This window comes from Osmerus eperlanus, chromosome 10 (genome assembly GCF_963692335.1).
Source record: "Osmerus eperlanus chromosome 10, fOsmEpe2.1, whole genome shotgun sequence".
NCBI lineage: Eukaryota > Metazoa > Chordata > Actinopteri > Osmeriformes > Osmeridae > Osmerus > Osmerus eperlanus.
In genome coordinates, this window is record NC_085027.1 from 6146317 (window position 1) to 6167095 (window position 20779).

Consider the following 20779-nt stretch of genomic DNA (forward strand, 5'->3'; position numbering starts at 1 on the left):
GCTTCACAGTGCAGATGGACAATGACCCGAAGCATACTGCGAAAGCAACCAAAGAGTTTTTTAAGGCAAAGAAGTGGAATGTTCTGCAATGGCCAAGTCAATCACCTGACCTAAATCAAATTGAGCATGCATTTCACTTGCTAAAGACAAAACTGAAGGGAAAATGCCCCAAGAACAAGCAGGAACTGAAGACAGTTGCAGTAGAGGCCTGGCAGAGCATCACCAGGGACGAAACCCAGCGTCTGGTGATGTCTATGGGTTCCAGACTTCAGGCTGTCATTGACTGCAAATGATTTGCAACCAAGTATTAAAAGTGACAATTAGATTTATGATTATGTTAGTTTGTCCAATTATTTTTGGTCCCTTAAAAAGGGGGGGGCCACATATAAAATGTGTTGTAATTCCTACACCGTTCACCTGATTTGGATGTAAATACCCTGACATTAAAGCTGAAAGTCTGCACTTAAAGCACATCTTGATTGTTTCATTTCAAATCCATTGTGGTGGTATACAGAGCCAAAATGATGAAAATTGTGTCAATGTCCAAATATTTATGGACCTAACTGTATATTGTAATTTACGGCAACTTATATTTTATTTTATTGTATATTTAATTCTATTCTAATCCCACTTAGTACTGCTAGTTTATGTAAACTTAGTATAGATAGTCCACATATTTAAATTTTAGGTATATGTTTATTGTATGCACCTTCCTGCCAAAGCAAATTCCTTGTCTGTGCAAACTTTCATGGCGAATAAATCCCATTCTGATTCTGATTCTGATTCAGAATAGACCCACACAGACCCAGCACTTAATAACACAGCTGGGTTGGAATAAGCCACTGAGTGAAGAGAGAGGACAGAACAGGGGGAGGGCACACTGGGAGAGACTGACCTGATGGAACTGCTTGGGTTGAGGTACCGGTACAACATGATCCTTTGATCCTTCATTGCCTTCTGAGGACGCTTCCTCCAAATGATATTCTCTGCCTTTTTTGTTTTGGAGTGGGAGAATTCCTTGGCTTACAGGGAACAATAATGGGGATATCCTGGGACTGACAATGGAGGACGTTACCCAAAAGGTTATCTTTTATCAATGTGCTGACCTCATTAGGTATGGAGATAAATACCTGCCAAGTTTAACTTTCCAAATAGATCAGACATATTGGTCTTGAATGTATTCTGTTCAAAGCTATGAGAGCATGTACTTCCAGCTGGCACCTCTCACATTGCAATACCCCTACCTTGCAAGTCAGGCTTTGAGCTCAAATGTGTTTATTCCAAGATCTGCTGGTTTCATCCTCACAAAAACCATTGGTATTCTTTTGTTTACGAATTTTTTTAAATTCAGCCATCTCTATAAATGTGTCAGCCAAGCACTTTACATCAAACATGAAACAAGTCACAGGTTTTAAATGGCTGTAAAGTCACTTTGTCCGGTTTTATATTTAGTTTCAACTGCATGAGTAGAATGCAGGAATAGCACAGGGATCAGAATGATGTCTGCATCTTAACATGCTGGGTGGGATTGAGCAAAAGCAGGATTAGAGAGGGTCTTGGCAGCAGTCCATGCAGTCATAGTTAATGAGTCAGATTACTGCTCAGTGTTTTTCCCAGGGATTAGCACACTGTCCACACCGAGGCTTCCCCATGTCAACCCTGACATGGGGGAGAGAGACAGGAAAAGGAGGGATGGGGAGCGAGAGAGACAATATAAAAATATGACATCTTCAATTAAAGTCTGCTGACGTCATAACTGGTGAGAGGATGGAAGGGTGGACTTCTTGCATATTTTATGTCTGTGTGTGTGTGTGAGAGAGAGAGAGGTGCTCCTGAAAGTGAGACTGATACGGAAGTTCACCCAGGAGAGAGGGAGGGAGAAAAGAACGAAGGAAGGAAGTCTTTCTCCCGAGTGATAAGTCAGCCTGAGCATATCCTCCCTGCGCAGTGATAAGAGGAAACAGAACTGAACAGGACTGTCCTCATCTCATACGACTACCTGCATGGAATTCACACTGGCTCCTCCAGACTCAGCTGTAACTTCACTGTTACACTTATGTCTTTCTACAGAAGTCCTGGAACAGTTTGGAACAAAAGCACCAGAACAGGCAGCTCTAACTAATTGTGACACCCCAAGGTCCCAAGAGAATGTACACAACATGTGACATCTTCACTTCCTGTGATTGCTGCCAGTTTCACTGGTTATGATTTCCATAAGATTTTAAAGTCCCTTGATTTTACAAGTGTGTTTGGGAGGTGATTAGACCCCAGGATTACATTTCTCCAGAGTGGAAAGAATAGGGATTAGTGACGTAGTCACCCAAATGATTAACACACACACACACACACACACACTTTCTATCTGTATGCCTACTCCTGTACATTATATGCAGAAAGTTGCAACCAACAATATAAATGTGGGCACATGATTTATGAATAGCTGAAACAAAATGGCAACAATCTGTTTAACATTGAGACATTAGTTCATGACAAATTAGAGAAGACCATCCAATCCTGCTGTTAATAGTAGCCATATTAGGTATTAGGTTTGCAAATGACCTGAGACATACACCTTTGCTGTGTTTAAAGTCCCCCACATCCAGATTCCAGGCCTGTGCTTTCCATGTCAGTACTTTTCATTCAATCTAGGGTCAATTAAACTAACAAACACACACACCTTGCTGATTATTTATGTGGAAGTATCTTGTAATCTCAGTTGATAATCCCCACGATTTTTTTCTTCCAAAAACTTTCAAATCAAACTACGGTAGTCAATACACTATGCCTCCGTTTTCAAGGAACATTCGTCAGTTATATTTGCCAGTATAATGTAGAGACAACAGTACAACATTATTTGATTAAATATGCAATGGGATTGCAATAAAGCCCCTTGTTTATCCTGGGGGAAAGCATATGTATTAATCCAGTTGATCTGGTCAGGGCACTACAGAAACATGGAAAACCTGGTGATCTGTAAAATACTGAGCGTAAATCTAAAAGGGATAAATCTTCTTGGGTCACATTCTTGAAAGAGTATATCCTACTGCATATTTGTTAAAACGTACATTTCCTGCACCTAAGGTTGTAGCTTGGACTGTTTCAACAAAAATCTTCTCAGTCAAAACATAAAACAAGGTATTTTGTAGGATAGCCTACAAAAGATGCCATCTTCGATCAATATTTCAAATCAACGGACTTCGTTTACCATGTACTGGCTTTGTACTTTTTGTAACAACGCCACAGTAGCCCATACTACAAGTAACGCTTTTTTGTCAGGTTTTCACAGTGAACTACTAAAAAGTCGGTGCAATTTATCAAAGCAATACTCAACGTAAACTTAAGGTGAACCAAAAAACCGACACTTGAGACAGTAGCAGCAACTATGTAGCGATAATAGACGACAATCATAAAATAGACCATCATAGCCAACAAATGACAGAATTTATAACATTTTAGATAGGCTTTTCGAAACCATCATAGCCAAAGTATCACTCACCACAACTTCATAAACAATTTCGATTGCTTAAGCTTCTCATAATTTATCTCACCTGTGGATGTTACTCTGTCGACTCACACGCGTTAAAGAATTGCGCTTTATTTTCAAGGTGGAGTTTGACGGACACTTCACGCTCTGGTTTAATTTCGCCGCAAGCATGAATGTTCGCGTGCGCTCTCCGGTGCGCGCCCCTTGAACTTGCTTTTGAATGCGGAAAAGATGTTAATCGCGTAATCTTCATTGAACTCACTTACCATTGCAAAGTGAACCACGATAAAATATTATAACGGTGCCTTATTCAGACTCCCAAAACGTTCATGCTTTTTTTACATCTGTAATGTAAGCAAACCGGGTTGTTAACCGAATCTTAGGGGAAATACAGTAGCCTAAAAGGCTGGAGAACGAAACGCACACACAAGCGTCCACATGTGCGCACAGATAATTTACTAATGCCACGAGGACACCAATTCCTAATCCTCAGAAAAATGACTCTTCTATTCAATTGTACTCTTGTATTTTATTGCATGGATTTGAATAGTCGTAGAGAAACTACAATTCAGATGAGTTCAGTCCTCCCAGTGAGCAGAGATGATAGAAGATTCTGATGGCACCGATGACTTATTGAGTGTCCCCCGTGGTTTAATCCCGGACCAGCACAAATATACTGCATTCAGGCCAAAACTAATTGGGAACAATCTCTTGTCATCCACCCAAACATCAATATTAGAAGCATATTCATTCAAGAACACAAAGAACATACTTATATTAAACTAGAAAGGTACATTTTAGAGGAAGAAAATTATGCTTGATTTACCAGTAGAAGTGTGGTGCTTTAAAAAATATAAGAGCTGACTAACTGTAGTGAGTAACTGACTGAGCAACCATTACAAACTGTAGTATTGTGGTATTCTAGAAATAGTTCTAAAGCGAGTGATATTATAATCGATCCAAAAGGAACTGACAATTGTCAAGTCTCCAGTTGAAAAGTTTTCAAAGTGTACATATCTTTCCACCCCATATGCATAGGTCAAATATCCAAATGCAATATGTAGGTGCCAATACAGTGACATCTTTGAGCATAGAATGATGCCGCCATCTACAGGTTAGGTGAAGAACTGCAATCAGGGGTTGACACAGGGCGGACACCGAGGGATCGATATATGAATGTGTTTCCATTAAATTCAAATAAGGTAAAGAAAAGACATACACAGCCAACCAAAAACTCTGCTCCCTTTTGAACTAGGTAGACCAGCCACGTAATAAAACAAAATGTCCCCCTTTTGAATCATAAAATTGTCTCTCAACTTAAGTAACTTGGTCACTCAACTATTAATGAAATAAAAGGCAATGACAACAGACCAGCAACATTGTACTGTACCTGACAAATAGTATCCCCCTCCTCCCAGTATACCCCTCTCATCTCATCCAAAACATTGGACACAAGGATATGGGTTCTAATGTTATACATATGGTATTTATACTATATTCATATAGAATTATAAAAAAATAAATACATTTAAACAAATGCAAATGATTTTGTAATAGGTAAATTACCAAGGGGAAAATATTACCACCCACATATATGGATCCATTGAGCTATTCATGTGTAGGATTAGCTAAAAACCATTATCTCCTCAGCTAATTTTTTAGCTGTACTCTGAAAGCCACTGAATTGTTGTGTAGTACAGCGCTGTGTAAATACTTCATCTACAGCCCTTGATGTGTTAGGCTGAGAAAACATAACTGCCAACACTGTGACTGTGTCACAGTCAGAGAGCAGCAAAGTACAAATAGATGCTGATGATTTATGTTGGCAATGGAACCCAACCCCACCCCTCGCCACAATTGGCTTTACCAAATTTGAGAGAAATGTGCACAACTATGTCAGTATATCTTGTAAAAAGTTCTATGAAACCATATCTTCTGTAATCATTTGTTTTTTAGGCTTTTTGCATGTTTGTCCTTTTTTTTTTTTTTTTTACAAATCTTTGTATAATCCGCTTACATATAACAAAAAATAACCACCCATCAACAAAATAAAAATCTCATGCATAAGTTATGTCCCCCACTTACATTTTTGGGTTATCCTCTTTAAAAATCTGTATACACATTTTTTTCATTTTCTTCAACAGAACATTTTTGTACATTTTTTGTCGTCATTTGTCTCTTTTATTCTTTTTTTTATAATTATTTTCTTCCTTGAAATTAGCTCGCAGCAGTTTCAGGTATTGCTCCTCAGGTCCACTGGTTTCAGGCACCTTCACCAATGTTCCTCCCTATCACTAGAGGGCAGCACAGCAAGTCGTGTAGGTGCTGGATGTGGCTCTGTTGCTGGGCAATGTGTTTATGTTCAGGAAGCAAATGAACACATCCTTCATGATTTTTTTTTTCCTCTTTCTGTTCAGGTCCAAGAACTAGGCCCCCATTTTTTCTCATATTAGTTTTCTTTCTTTTTTTGTTCTTTTTCAGCTATAAAAAGATGTCCCCTTAAGAGCTTGAAACAAGAAATATCCTTATTACTACTAACAACCTCCCGAGATTGGAGATTTGGCAGCAGATCCAAGGACTGTCAGGCAGTTAGTGAGAAGGGGACAGGGGGCGGGGCCCTATCTGCAAAGGTCTTCCTGCGTCGCATCACGCTGGGGTTTCCTCTTCTTGCCGTTGCCCTGGTGATGTGGCTTGTTGCTCTGGTGGCTTTTGCTGTTGGATGAAGAGCTCTGCTGGCCACGGTTGTTCTTACTGGTGGAACGTGATGAGCGGCCCTGGAGAAACACACAGACAGACACCTTGTTAGATCCCTTACGGGCAACCAGCAGTAACCAAAAGAGTAGTGAAAACTATAAAGAGTTCACATCAAGTCACAAGCCGTTTCCATTGTCAGATGTGTTGACATTTGACAATGAACGTTCTTTTTGAGTGTTTCATAGCCCAACGGCAGAAAGGAAGGATGCCCTTTTAGAGAGCCACTGCAGGACGCTGTTCCATCCCTACCTTGCCGCCCTTGTTGTTTCCAGTAGGAGTGCTGGAAGAGTGGCTCTGTGCTCTGTGATTGGCCACGCTCACTGAGGTGTCTCTGTGGGCAACGTTGCCCCGGCCAGGCAGCTGCTTGGCTGTCTTACAGGGGGTCCCGTCAGACTCCTGCGGACGAGACAACCAGTCAGGTCAGAAGTTTAGGAAGAGGAATTTGCATGCCGTCAGCTCTTAACACCTGTTTGTGTAGTACTTTCAACATACAGCATAGATTAACATCTCGGGTATAGAGAAACAACACATTTAATGTGTTTCTATGAGTGAATGTGTGTGTGTGTTGCAAAGCCGGTCTGCGCTACTCACAGCATCACTGGAGCTGGAGGCGGTGGAGGAGGAGGAGGGGCACAGAGGGGAGGAGGAGGGGGAGGAGCGTGACGAGGGGGCCGGGGAGGAGGAGACGGAAGAGGTCTTGCTCCGCGGCGTGGGCGGCAGCACCACCACTTCCTCTGAGAGGTTGTTGTTGCATTCATCAAGCTGCTGAGGCTCCACCAGCAGGGTGACATCATTTCCTGCAGCAAAAGTACATGGGAACACACTGGTGTGAGGAGACAAAATATACAGTACTGCATGTAATGAGGATCTACCATAGAAAGGAAGACGGATAACTATGACTACTACTATTACTACAAAAACAGCTACTGTCTGAAGATTGGCCCCCACAACACATACCATTGAGGGCAGGGTCGTTCTGAGACTGGGGCCCCCACTCTTTGCTGATCCATTCCCTGTACTCGTTCACTTCCTGGGTCACTCGGATTATTCGTCCCAGTATACTGAGGTTGAAAGATCGGGGAGAGTTCAGTAATCGTACACAGTTTACAGGCGAATCCCATAGCCATGCTTGTGGTAAAAGGGTGTTTGCTCGCCCTCACCTCTCGGCCTCGTTGTTGGGGTAGTGTTTGGCGATGGGCGACACGGCGTGGCTCAGCACCACGTAGGCGTAGTCGAACGCTTGCTTCACCTGCATGGCGCCGTACGAGCTGCGGCCCACATCGTTCTCTGAGGGGGAGCAGGGGAACACGTTGCTTTACTGCACTATTGCAAAACACCCTGCCACCTTTGACTTTAAGTGGTCTTTTTTTTTTATCCCTCAAAACATTCCCATTTAACATGACATGTTTTCTGTGGTAAAAGAAAAAGGGGAAAAAGAGACCCAGATTCCTACTGGTCTGATGGATCCAGCTATGACAATTCACTACAATACATCATGCCAGACCAGCTACACATAAGTGTCCCCTCTACACCCCTCACACAGAGGCCCAAGCTCTCACCTGGTTGGAGAGGGTCTTCGATGTAGAGCATGGAGGGCCTGTATCCGTCCATCATGCTCTTCTGGACCTCGTCCTTGGCCACGTAGCAGCCTCCGTCCTTGATGCGGATGCCCGTCTTCAGGTAGTTGAAGTGGCGTCCATACAGCTCAAAGAACTCGATGAGGAGGACGCCCATGTTGGTGTTGGGGCTGCACACGTCTTCCCTGTAGTGGAGCTGACCGACACAGGACATGATGTCAGACATGACACTGGGGTGAACAACTCGTTTTACTTGTGTGTATGAGGGAGATGTAGAGAGATTTGGAATACTAGTTCTCTACAAGGACGAGAGAAATTCCAGAGTGAGAAAGAGGGGGGGGGGGGGGGGGGCTCACCTGCAGGAAGCTGACAGCCATGAGGAAGAGGCTGTAGGAGCCAATCCCTCCAGTGAACACCTCGTTCAGGTCCCTCTGCAGTAGGAACTGCTTCAGCACCAGCACCAGGTATGGCAGAACCGGGTACTTCTACAAGGAGGACAGGGGGGATAAGAGCTGGTGTGAGCAGAAGCACAGCTGTATCTGAAGCAGTTATAGCACCCCCTAGAGGCAGATGACTATTTGAGAATGAAGATAATAACTGATACCAACTGCGTTCAGAATACTCCCATCAAGCCCTTTTTGCTTTGCCATTCACCTGGAACAGTTGAACTCACCTCTTTGAACTCTTTAATGAGTCTGGCGGCTCTAACGCCACTCTTTACGTTGAAGCTGATGTCCACTTTCACCTCAGTGTAGGAGTCAGTCAGCTTGATGATGGGCACCTGGTAGTAGCAGGGATTAGCACTGTCATTTATACACAACACAAAAACATTCTCAGAACTAACACACCCACACACACCCACACTGTGCCTACCGTGGCCTTGTCCAACACTTTGACAGAGTTCTCATCGGCTATGTTTCTCTTCCGGAGAGCCTCCTCCAGGGTCCAGAGGGGCAAGGTCTCCCACCTCCCGAACACAACCAGGTCGATGTCACTGGGGGTGGGGGGGGGGGTCACAGGTCAGGAAATAGTACACACACAAAGAGCTTAAACCCACTAATCCAGCATCCGCAGTATCACGTCAAGAGACCAGTAATCCACGTGACACGTCAGTGCCAGTGTGTGTATGACGTTGGATAAGGTTCTCTCAGAAACAAGGTTCAAAACATGCCCAGGCAGTGCTAAATTTACCACAGTCAACACTCCCCCCAATAACTAAGTTAAATGATTACACAATGGGGCCAGCAAACACTATTCTTTCCATGACCACAAAGCACCTGAGCCCAGCTCAGTGTGCTCCAAGGCCAGTTTACACTAACAGTATAGGAGGACAGATTAAGATAACTGGTCACTTAGTGAACTTATCAGGAGCAAGCCAGAAAATTTAGAGGTTACCTTGTTGGCAGATACAGTCCGGTGCTGAAGCTTCCAAATACTTGGACCTGTGGGGAAAAACACAAACAAACACCCACACATACACACAGAGAGAGAGAGAGGTCCCAACAAGTCAATTAATCATTCATCTCATTGGCATCATGCATGCAATGAATTTGCTGTGGACTACACCCTGTTGTGGCATGTCACTCAAAGGTCAGCGCGAAAACAACTTATAAATTTCAGGTATTGAAAGAAACGACTCCTGACATTTAGTTGTGTTTGGAAAAAAGTTGCCCTTCCCACAACTGAAGCAAGTCATTGTGTTGTAATGTCAGCTTTCATTTATTTCCCATAAAAAGCACAAGCATTCAACCCGTTTGTCATGTTTCACAGTTATAATGAGCAGTAATTGCTCTTTCAAAAAGGGAGGAGATGGGATCAGAGCAAAAAACACAAACCAGTAAAAAAGAAATCTTGGGACGAGGAGTACCTTTAACAACCTCAACCAGTACACTCCCCTCAAATGGTGGGAAAGACATTTTGTATTTCTAATTCGGCTCCCGACTTGCAACGGGAATCCTCATTACGCTGTTCAGATGAGGGGCAAGGCTCAGTCAGAGGGGCAGAAAATAGCTCTAAGCCCTAAACCTGCCGTTATGTTCCACAAAGCACCAGCACCCGCCTTTCCTCGACTGGCAGGATATTCTCCAATCAGCTTAGTCGAGGCATGTGATGAGGACATAAACAAAAGGCGAGCTGAATTGCATGCCGAACGCTAGTTCCAGGGGGTGGGGGGGGGGGGGGCCACGCCGCTACACAGTCTTGGTTGACCTGTGAGAACTCTGGCTGGTGCTTAGTCAAGAGATGCAGAGAGAGACTGGTCCCAAACGGTCCTCCTGCAGTTGAACTAAACTACACTGGCCGGAGGTGAGATCACAGGTAGAGTGTTTACGAGCTAGCGGCTTGTGAGCTCCCCGGTGTCTGTGAGCCCAGGATTAGTACTGTCCTGTCTGAGTCACCATCACAGGGTATCAGACAGCTGCTGGCTCAGGCCTGCACTCTGGCCCTGGTTCATAGAGCCAAAGCAGAAGGCTGGATCCTGCCTCTCCAACAGTTTGTTAAGCTAGTACAGTATCTACACACACACATACACCTATCAGAAGGCTCAAAGTCACAGGGAATAGGACACCTGGGCACTGTTGATTAGAGGGCCTAAATATAACGGTGGAAGGCAGATAAGAGTGGACAGGACAAGATCCACGTCAGTGCCCGCCTAACCCGTCTACGAGACTCATTCAGGACAGGGGGGAGGGGGAAGTGATTGAGAGCAGCGAGATCCTGCCCTCTCCATGTCATCCCTGGGCTTTACCTCAGCGCTGGGCCACAGGTCGTGGATGACACCCTTGATCCTGTCCACCACCTCCAGCCTCATCCGCTCCTCCTCCGGCCGTGGGGAGATGTACGCGTAGAAGTCAGTGATCTCCTCGTGAAGCCTGGCAGGCAGGGCACATGGGAGGAAGACAAAACAAAATAAATGCACAGTCAGGGGAGAGGAGTATGGGCTGGACAAAGGCAACCATTGTATGGAAGATATCAGAGGATTTTTTTGACAATGGAATCTGTGTTTTGTGTTTTCTTGCATGAGCGCGTATTGCATTTCATCTTGCTAAACAGCCCACAAGAGATAATTATCTACATGCCCTACATTGCACTGGTGATGGGAGTGCTCTCAATATAATGTTCATGTCACAGCTCTGTGATACTAAATGCAAAGCATGAAAATGCAAACTAGCTTCTTTCCCTCGGGACAGCTGGGTTGAATAGCGTCTTGACAGTCAGCTGTGTTTAATTTGCTTTTTCCATCAACATGTCAAAGAATAGTGGTTATCTGTGACCTTCAATCCAATGAATGGTTCAAAAACATTGTTAGTGTGTTAGGGTTTGTTTGAGCTGACGCATTTCAACAAATAAGCTACAGTTTCCTATAACACTCAGATTTAATCTGAACCTACTGACAATCTAAAGACACAGCTAACCTCAAATATAGATGAAAGACACTTGCCATACACTCAGGTGATCAGTTTAGCTTTAATCCTAAAACCTGTTGGGTCGACTTCAACTAACACCGTATCGCTTTGACAAGCCTGGGCGATGGCCAAATACCTAACGACGCTACTAAAACACATTTGAAACTGCCACTGATGAGCTTTAAATGAATATTACCAAGGCATTACCATCGATTTCGCTCGCCTAGATAGTTTGGCTGATGGGGCCAACTTGGCCCTGCCGGGGCAGGGCAGCTGGGCAGGGCAGCTGGGCAGGGCAGCGTGGCCTGGTATGCCTGCCAGGGCTGAGGTTGGCACGACCAAGGGTGCCGTGCCCCAGTACCTGTTTGATGATGTGGCACACAATGGCCACTGGAACAAACTCTGGGTTCTCAGTGGGACTGGGACGTGTCAGCAACCAGCCATTCAACCAGGCAGCGTGTCTAATACAGATCATGTATACGCACACATACTTATTGGGTGTTTACACAGCTGATTCATAAGAATAAAGGCCTATATGTGCAACATTCTCTCACACACACAATTTTAAACATGTCATACAGCTCAAGATCCCGCCCCCCCCCACACACACACACACACACACGCGTCAGCTGCCTGATGCCATCCACACCTTTGACCAGGGCAATACGCAACTTTGCTCCGCATTCTGCCGGCTGACTCCTGAATGTTCTAGTTAGCGCGTGGTAGAGGGGACAGGTGTGGGGGCACTGAAAGAGGAGGAGGGCCCAGCCAGTCAGAGGCCACGGGGCCTAACGACACGCTGAGCCACCAATCACCAGGCTCTCAGGGTCCAAGGCCCAGTCACAACCACAAGGAAATAAGTTATAATACAGTCGTCTATGGGCATTCATGTAACCCAGTAAACAGCTCGAGAACTGCCATGAATAGGAGGTCTATAATGTATCTGCCAGGCATCTGTATGTCAGGACGGGAGAACAGAGATTAGGCGTGTTGTCAGGTGATGTTGGTGAACACCATGGTTAGCTGGAACACAGCAGAGCAGGCCACTGCTCGCTGCCCACTGGCTCGGTCTGACGATCCGCACATTCACGGCACACCCACACACACAGAAAGAAAAACAAAAACAAAACATGCATGCACAAAAACAAGGCTACGGGTCGCAGACTGACAATTTAAAATAGATGTACAAAACATGAAAAAAAAGATGTACAAAACACACTCTGTGCCTCAGATGGCCATGTAAACCCGGCCCAGAGACAGTCTTGCAACACCACTTCCTGTGGCCTTTCTCTTAAGAAACAAGTAAAAAGGTTAAGAAATCAAGGAAAAAAACAACCCTTTCCCCACATTACAAACAGTAGTTACAAACTGCCAGCCTGAGGGAAACCTGTGAGGAACACCAACTACTATCTGACGGTTGTCCTTTCTGTCACACTGACAATCCTTGAGTGCGTGTGCGTTTTATGTAACACACAAGTCTTGGCTTGACAACACTACAGACAGGGCGAAGAACGTAGGAAAAGCGTAGGAAGAAATGGTAAGTGTAGCAAAACCAAGGTATACGTTGATTCTAGGGGGAAACTGCAATTCTCTCTGCCTTATGTCTTTGAGTTTGAGTACAGTCGCATCAAGGTTACATCCATCTACACCTTGACCAGGGTGTAAAGCAGTGTCTAACGCCACGCTCACCAGTCTGTCGGGGTAACCTCCCCCTCGCCCCGCAATCAGGAGCAGAAAGAAGACTCCCCCCCTCCCCCTCTTCATATTCAATGCCACATGTCTCTTAAGGAGTGAAACCTGCTTTTCAACGCTGGTCGTGCAACAAGCACTACACTGCAGGTGTGCGAGACACGGCGGTGTGAAACAAAAGGCTCTTTCTACTCCCAGAAACATGGCAGACGTACGGCATCGCACTCCGTTGCTGTCAAAAGGTGGGCTATTACGCAGCGGTTATGCCGGGTAGGGGCAGCAGACGGGGTAGTGCCGAGGGGGATAGGGGGGACGAGGGGTTGGCGGGGCACTCGTGCGTGAGATGAGGTCGTCACGACATATACCGTGCGCTTTGCTCTTCCCCTTTCCTGTCTCTTTTTCTCTTTCTGGTGGTCAGTCAGTCATGAGAACAGGAGTAACACACCCACTGGCACTGCAGCATGCATCCACATAGACATGTGTGCATTCTGAGACAGACACACACACACACACTGCAGAGGCCACCTGACAGCATTCATCACACCCAGCCCCACTGCAACAAAGACTGCAACGTGAACACACCCCAGAGTCAACACAGATAGGGCTGCAGCGGGCACACGCCTAAGTCACTCCAGCTGGGTCTGCAACAATAGAGGACAGGGGGGGGGGGGGGGGGGGGGCAGGTTAGACTCTGGCTGTCTGCCACAGGGCTTTGAGACACACTCTTGAAGACTTAGTCAGATACTGTAAAGCACTCACTGAGTGAATGGTATTGCCCCCTCCGCCCTGTCTCGCTCGCTTTCATTTCATTTTTTGTTCACACACCATAGTCCAATCAAACTTATCAGGTACACGTCCCGACACAAGGACTGATGTGTTGCTAATATCAGGGGAAATCACCTGGTACAAAGCCCCCCTCAAATTGAGAAGTGATGGCGATAGCAATTTCATTTCCAGGTGCTCCGTCTCCAACTGTGATAACTGGTTGAGCTTCCTCGCAGTGGCCATCTAAAGAAACAGTTCTACATTCAATTTCAGCCCACCATCAGTCAGACTGTCCTGTCCTGCTAGGTTTTGTTTCCCAATGCAGGCTGCAGCCCAGTCTAGTCTCTGTGTGTGTGTGTGTGTGTGTGTGTGTGTGTGTGTGTGTGTGTGTGTGTGTGTGTGTGTGTGTGTGTGTGTGTGTGTGTGTGTGTGTGTGCGTGTGTGTGTGTGGTGTGTGTGTGTATGTGTGGTGTGTGTGTGTGTGTGTGTGTGTGTGTGTGAGAGAAAGAGCAAGGGTTTCGTTTCAGGGTAAAAGGCTGAGCCAGGTTGCCTCGTCACCCAGGGAACAGCATTAAACTGTGTGTGTGTGTGTTTGTCAGATTGGGTGGGGTGGGGAGTGGCTTCCATAAGGGACATGTGACCAAATTCTGCCCTGATAAGCCCCACCTTTTGGGTAATATTATAGGCAGGCCTGCACCTGCCAGAGAAACACAAAGACCCATGGCACCTTGTATCAGATAATCTGCCTGAATTTATCATATGAAAATTATGTAATTTGCTTGGAGCCCGCCTTCCAGAGGGCTGAGCTGGATCATCTCTGTGTAAAGAGAGGAGGTGAAGTTGGCCAAAACCGTTTAGGAGCCACAAGATGGTTTCTGCTGGATAAAACAACAGGCACATTTCTGCCAGGCAAGGCAAGAGGGGGGGGGGGGGGGGAGAGACAGAGAGAAAGGGGGGGAAAGAGACAGAGAGAAAGAGAGAGAGGGGGGTTGAGAGACAGAGAGAGAGAGAGAGAGAGAGAGAGAGAGAGAGAGAGAGACAGAGAGACAGAGAGAGAGAGAGAGAGAGAGAGAGAGAGAGAGAGACAGAGAGAGAGAGAGAGAACTAAACAAGTGCAAGTGAGCTTTGAAGCAGGAGTGTGGGTGCAGCGCTGAAACGGTTTGGTGTGGTGAAAAGGGAGGGGAATCTGCTAGGTGAGAGAGAGGATATAGCTGTAGCAGTGAGACTGAATGAATGAGCCCTCTTTATTTATCAACCCGTCAGATGTGCCGCGTACAAAGGTGTGTGAGCCAGTGTGCGCGTGTCTCGGTTTATAACCCGGCTATAATAAATAAATAAAAGGTCTTTAAAAAAAAAAAAAAGAGACCTTTTTAAAGGACTGAGCAAATGATGACTTTTTTTTGGACCCCTGCTAGGCAGGTTTTCCAAGCTAGTTGAGCGTGCCACGAGTACCCAGCTATAAATATTACAGAAAGGGATCAGGGACACAAATAACAACGTGCTGTACCACCACGTACATGTTTCAGCGCACCAGTGCCACCTTGACATGGCGCAGGTCCCCTTCGCTTCACGTGCCTCGACCACCACTGTGCTGTAAACCTCCCAGGTCATAGCTTATTAGGGCCGTGGTGCTGTCGCCAGTACAGTTGGCAGCATTTCCCAAAGTAAATATGGGGTCCTGCTCCCCCCTCACTGTTGTTGCTGCGTGACAAAGCAGGGAGCCGTACAACAGCACATCACCGCCACCACACTCAGGAAAAGAGGTCAACCACAACCGGGCGAGCCACGAAGGTGTCCATGTCTCAGAGATGGCCAATTCATTAATGTTTCATCAAAGTACTTCAGCAGGTCCCAGACTGGTTAGGCTACCGTGACAAAAAAAAAAATGGGTTCAGGTTTCATTTAGAAGTAGCTGTAAGAGAAGCCCACACAGCAGAGCAGGATCTTTGCTCGTAGTACGAGCCGACTCTTTGGCCTAACCCAAACTATCTGCCAATGACACAGCTGTGTCCAAAAATCTTGTGTTTATTGCCGTAGTAAAAAAAGTTCTGAGAGTTCTGCATGGTGGAAAACCATCTGAAGTAGATGAAGAATCTAAAACTCCGACATCAGACTGTCTGTCGTTCAGTGATGAGAGGTGTCCTCTTCTGACGCCGAGAGAAGATCTAGGCCTACAGGATCAAGAAATCCCCAAGTTGAAACACACCACTGACAGATGGATCAATGTAGGTCTGGTCTACTGAGATCAAAAAGAGGAAACTGACAAGTGTGAATCAATGAGTTTCACCCCCACTATAATTAGCCTACAAACGATGTAGGCTATAAACTGCAGTGCAGAAACACAGCGAACGTTTTTCCATCTGCAATTTAGCATAACTCAGTCTCGTAGCTTTTATATTAGAGAGCGAGCCACTAAAAATAGAAGATGTAGGATATGTGAGAGGCATGACAGGGGCCTGTTGGAAGTACCGTGTTGACTACATAGTTGCAACAAACAACGAGTTCCTCAATAACTTGAGAAAAGTGAAGAAAATGGAATCCAACCATCCAATCACAATCACGGGTCTCTACAGGTGACATCGACCATATCACCAGAACACAACCACCATACAGAACTTATCCAAAGCAATTAATTTTTATCCAAGCCTTAAAGCTGAACTTGATCATTAGAGAGGCCCTCTATTCCAGTACTCCCCCTTTCACATGAGATGGGCAAGAAGTTATGGTAGTGTAATGTTACACAAAATTGCAAAAATTGGCTAACTCCCCAACTAAAATCCTGTTTCCTGTGTTGTTCGCTAACTTGTCTGCATAAAGTCTTCAATGATAGCGATTGGATATGAGAAGGGGAGGAGGGGGGGGGGGGGGGGCATTCCTCCTCAGTGCACGTGGGAGGACTGAGTTACAGAGGGTTCCCCACACGTGACCCAGGGGGGGTCTGGTTTACCATCCATGCAAATCTCTGCTAAGGTCTACAACAATTGGCTTGTAGCCAGAGAGTGAGCAAAAGGGAGACTGTGACAGAGAGAGAGAGAGAGAGACACAGAGAGAGAGACACAGAGAGAGAGAGAGAGAGAGAGAGAGAGAGAGAGAGAGAGAGAGAGAGAGAGAGAGAGAGAGAGAGAGAGAGAGAGAGAGAGAGAGAGAGAGAGAGAGAGAGAGAGAGAGAGAGAGAGAGAGAGAGAGAGAGAGAGAGAGAGAGAGAGAGAGAGAGAGAGAAGAGAGAGAGAGAGAGAGAGAGAGAGAGAGAGAGAGAGAGAAGAGAGAGAGAGAGAGAGAGAGAGAGAAAAAAACTTGCCTAGCAAACAATTTAAATAAAATAAATAAAGTAGAACAGAAGTGTCCTTCAGAGTAGAAGATGGGATTTTAGGCCAAAAAATAACAACTAAAATTGCTTAAATAACTAAAGACAGTTTCAAGTACTGGTAGGATGCCACGTATGATTTCACTTCATCTCCCACATCACAAACTTTTCAGGTTTAAAAAGAACAAAAAGAAAAAAAAAACTGCTTCAAAACAATGCAGCCTCTAGTAAAAAGACTATTTTTATTCTGGCTGTTGTTGCCTGTTGTACTAGACTAGAGAATAAGAGGTGGCAGAACTCCCTAGCTACTCTTGCATCTGATTGGTCAACAGCTCCATGTGACATCATAGCAAAGGAGCTGGCGAGCGAGGCCAGGACATGCTCAGCATGCACTGCATGTAAACACAGATCTTCTTCCAGTGAGAGGCAGGCCACAGGCTGGACCTTCTGGGGCTTTTAACACTTGTGCTGCCTTCGGGTCACATGACCCAAAGGTTCATAACGAACCACCGTTGTGTTTACCCAATTTTACCCAATACAAAAACAAATAAAAATAATTTTCTTTTAACATTTGCAATGTGGGTGTGAGACAGCCCAACGGTTAAAAGAAAATGCTTCACTTTGTTTTTCTATGCGGTAAAGTTGTCGCAATACGACGGTGGGTCACAATGACTGATGGGTCAGAATAACCCGAAGATAACAAGGGTTAAACAACCAGTCCAGAAAGACTGCATGCACACACACATACATACGCCCACAGTCCCTTAATTCTCGCCCCGGAAACTAAGAACGGTGACTCACTCACAGAAAAAAAGAAAAACACATTTCCCACCGTCTGACTTTTTCTACACCCATCTCATTGTGAATATCATGGTGATTGTACAAAAGTACAATTTTAATAGTTTACGCCCCAAGTTGTCACATGCAAAGAAAAAAGTATTTGGATGTAAAGGAGTTCCGATTGGCTTGCTTCCCAACTTTTGGGAGAATCACAATGAGTCGTTTTCACAGCTCATAGTTAAAAGGCACTCTTCTTTGCATATTGCAAATTGACAGATGGATAATGATGGTCTTTTATTTGGCAATTTTTATCAAAATTTGATCAGTTGGTAGCAGGCTAGCTAGCTAACACAGCTTGGCACTGTGAACTGAAAATAAATAGTGAGACTGAGAGCCTGGTTGCAACTGTGATCCAGGCTGTATGGCTGAGAATGGGGGGTATTAGTGTAGCTAATCACTTAGGAATGTCCTTCTGCAAACAGTGTGCTTCAATATTACTATAAATGAGGATCAGCCAAAGACTTTGCTCCAGGGCTCTATACATGCTGCTAGTCTACGCATGTCTGGCACAGGAGAGAAGGAGAGAGAGAGAGAGAGAGAGAGAGAGAGAGAGAGAGAGAGAGAGAGAGAGAGAGAGAGAGAGAGAGAGAGAGAGAGAGACCAAACACACACACAGCACATTCACTTCCACACCTTTAAAAATGCCACAGCACATTCACTTCCACACCTTTAAAAATGCCTTTTAAACAAAATAACCCACCCATTTTTCTGGTGTCAAGTAGGAAGAACAGGCTTTCCAAAAAGAGTTCATCATTCACATTGATGATTAGGCTAACTATATTTGTGAAATTTATGGCCTTCAAAATGTGTAGAAAATGTTTTTTTTAACGAGCAGTCTTAGAAACTAAGATAGTGTGTTATTTTTTAAAAGAACTCATTTCAGCATACATCTCTCCCCCCAAAAAATCAAGTCATCTCTACTAGTCAAAACAAAAAATGACAATCATCGTGAACAGCCCCGATTTAAAGTATAATGTCTTCAACCAAGGGTCTACAGGCTGGACACAGTTCACAATCAGGTGTCTAACACAGGTGGATAGTTTAAACTGTAGCTACATCATACTGACCACATAGTTGGTAACAACTGTGAAACAACAGGTATCTCTTAGGAGATGTTGCCTGGGATTGTTTGTACATTACACAAAGTTTTCATTAGAATTGATTAGGATTATGGAGAGGTTATTTGATAGCTACCACATTTCTGGATTAAGTAATTTGCACACAAAGGTGGGAGTGAAAAGTTATTGCCGTTCTGCAATCTTGTTATTGCCATTCTGGAGAGTGGACAGGTGCCTGTGTTATCTGACACGCGGATATATCATGGTCATAAACAATGTAGCTCGTCTATGCAATGTATATAGTTTGATAAAGACGGTTATTATAATATTAACTAAGAACGACAAGCTGTAGCACATTGTAAGGGCGTCACAAATCGTGAAGGCTCGTGACGGTCAAATGGCAAGCCAAATATGGATACATGCTGGCCTAACCGTGTAGGAATTTGTATGAGCCAACAACACTAATCTGATGTATGACTCTCTTGCTCCATAACTTCAGCTAGCTACAGAGTAATTATCTGTAAGCAGCTATAGACGCTAAAACTGTTGATATGTTTGTAATAGTTGCAGGTGATGAGGGAACTGAGTTAAGTCTTACCCGACAATTCCGTCTGAGTAGTTCCTGACTTTCCATGGCGTACCCGTGAAACTAGCACAGCCCCCTGTCTGGTCAGAACCGATGCTGCCACTGTGCAAGAGACTGCTATTGAATCCAAAAGTGCTAGCCTTGTTGTCTCTTTTCCTTTTGTTGGGGTGTCCTGCGTTGTCCGGAACCCCTCTCCAGACCACAGCGACCCCACTACCCACTTGGCCCCCTCGTCCGCCGCCCCTCCCCGCAGCTCGGTTGTTGTGGTTGTTGTTGCTTTCCAATGGTATAAAGTCTCGTTGTTCCACTACATCACTGTCTCCCGTCGAGTTCGACATTCCCTGACTCCTGGGTTCACTGTTGGTGACGCCTGAGTTGACAGCACCGTTTTTGTTGGAGATTATCGTACCCGATGCTCCGTTGATGTTCAATTTCGGACTCGTCGAACTTGTCGTGCTAGGAGTACCCGTGCTATAGTTGTTATTTACGTGGAAATTACCCAATCCTTGTGTCGTTTCCCAAATCTGCACCCACAGGCTGTTAGCTGGTCCGCGTTGTTCAGGCTGAAACCAAGCGATTCTTGGATCCATCAAACGGCACAGCAGGCACACTGCCCCGAGCAAGGCTCTGCTCGTGTGAAGCTAGACAGGTAGCCTAGCCTCAAAACGCTAGCTAGCTAAGATTTAGCAGCTAACTCGTTGGCTTCGTTATTACAGGTTGCTATACAATATATTTTACGTGTGGTGGATCTCCATATATTTAAATGAAAACCATCTGCTACGAAGGTGACGAGACGCTGTGCGATGTGTTCAAGGTAGAGCTGTTCGCAAAGTTCGGATTCTAGAATGGAGGAAACGTGCGGCCGTTGCCTATCGAAACGATTCTGACCCTTTCCTCCTGATCGTGGGTCCCTCAATGGCGGACCACACAGTGACACTGCGCAGGCTCGCACTGACAGAAAGGAGGATTTAAACAGGGCGGAGAAATAGTTGTTACGCAAGAGGAGAACATCTTGTTACTTGTTACGTAACAATAGGCAATTGATAAATTTTCAGACGTAAATAACTATACATCGAAATAACTTATTTTCATTGTAAAAATAAAAAAAAACATTGCATGAATAAGCTTTTATCAGTAGCCTACAGTAGCCTTATTTCAGCGTTGGTCATTTGATCTTTCATCTTAATTACTGTCCTCTTAATGTGAACCAATCTAATTGTTTACAAATTAATTTAGCTGTTCAGAATAATTTACAAATTTCAATTCGAATACATATAGATATATATATATATATATATATATATATATACGATGCACT

General features: G+C 44.9%; 2 protein-coding genes across 5 annotated transcripts in view; both read right to left on the reverse strand.

Moving 5' to 3' along the window:
* The window catches only part of adcy7 (adenylate cyclase 7), a 36876-nt gene extending 33189 nt beyond the window's left edge, over positions 1-3687 (reverse strand). For all 4 annotated transcript variants that reach the window (XM_062471430.1, XM_062471429.1, XM_062471428.1 and 1 more), the window contains exon 1: positions 3549-3687. The gene's annotated coding sequence lies outside the window, so the exon portion shown is untranslated. The remainder of the gene's footprint in view (positions 1-3548) is intronic.
* A 301-nt stretch (positions 3688-3988) lies between these two features.
* Positions 3989-20403, reverse strand: tent4b (terminal nucleotidyltransferase 4B). Its single transcript, XM_062471431.1, has 12 exons — positions 19474-20403; positions 10562-10685; positions 9211-9257; positions 8689-8809; positions 8489-8596; positions 8172-8300; positions 7798-8011; positions 7399-7525; positions 7196-7299; positions 6830-7035; positions 6488-6634; positions 3989-6258 (listed from the first exon to the last, which is right to left on the reverse strand). Exons 1-12 carry the CDS (start codon positions 20049-20051, stop codon positions 6103-6105), a joined length of 2061 nt encoding a protein of 686 aa, XP_062327415.1. The 5' UTR covers positions 20052-20403; the 3' UTR covers positions 3989-6102.
* Between the last annotated feature and the right edge of the window lie 376 nt (positions 20404-20779).

Bases quoted from the DNA above. Each gene is read 5' to 3' on its own strand.
- tent4b (XM_062471431.1), bottom strand. From the start codon at position 20,051: ATGGATCCAAGAATCGCTTGGTTTCAGCCTGAACAACGCGGACCAGCT. The intron at 8,012-8,171 runs GTGAGCCCCCCC...TGTGTCGGTCAG, and splicing joins TGGCTGTCAGCTTCCTGCAG to CTCCACTACAGGGAAGACGT. The intron at 6,259-6,487 runs GTAGGGATGGAA...GTGTTTCTCCAG, and splicing joins GAAACAACAAGGGCGGCAAG to GGCCGCTCATCACGTTCCAC.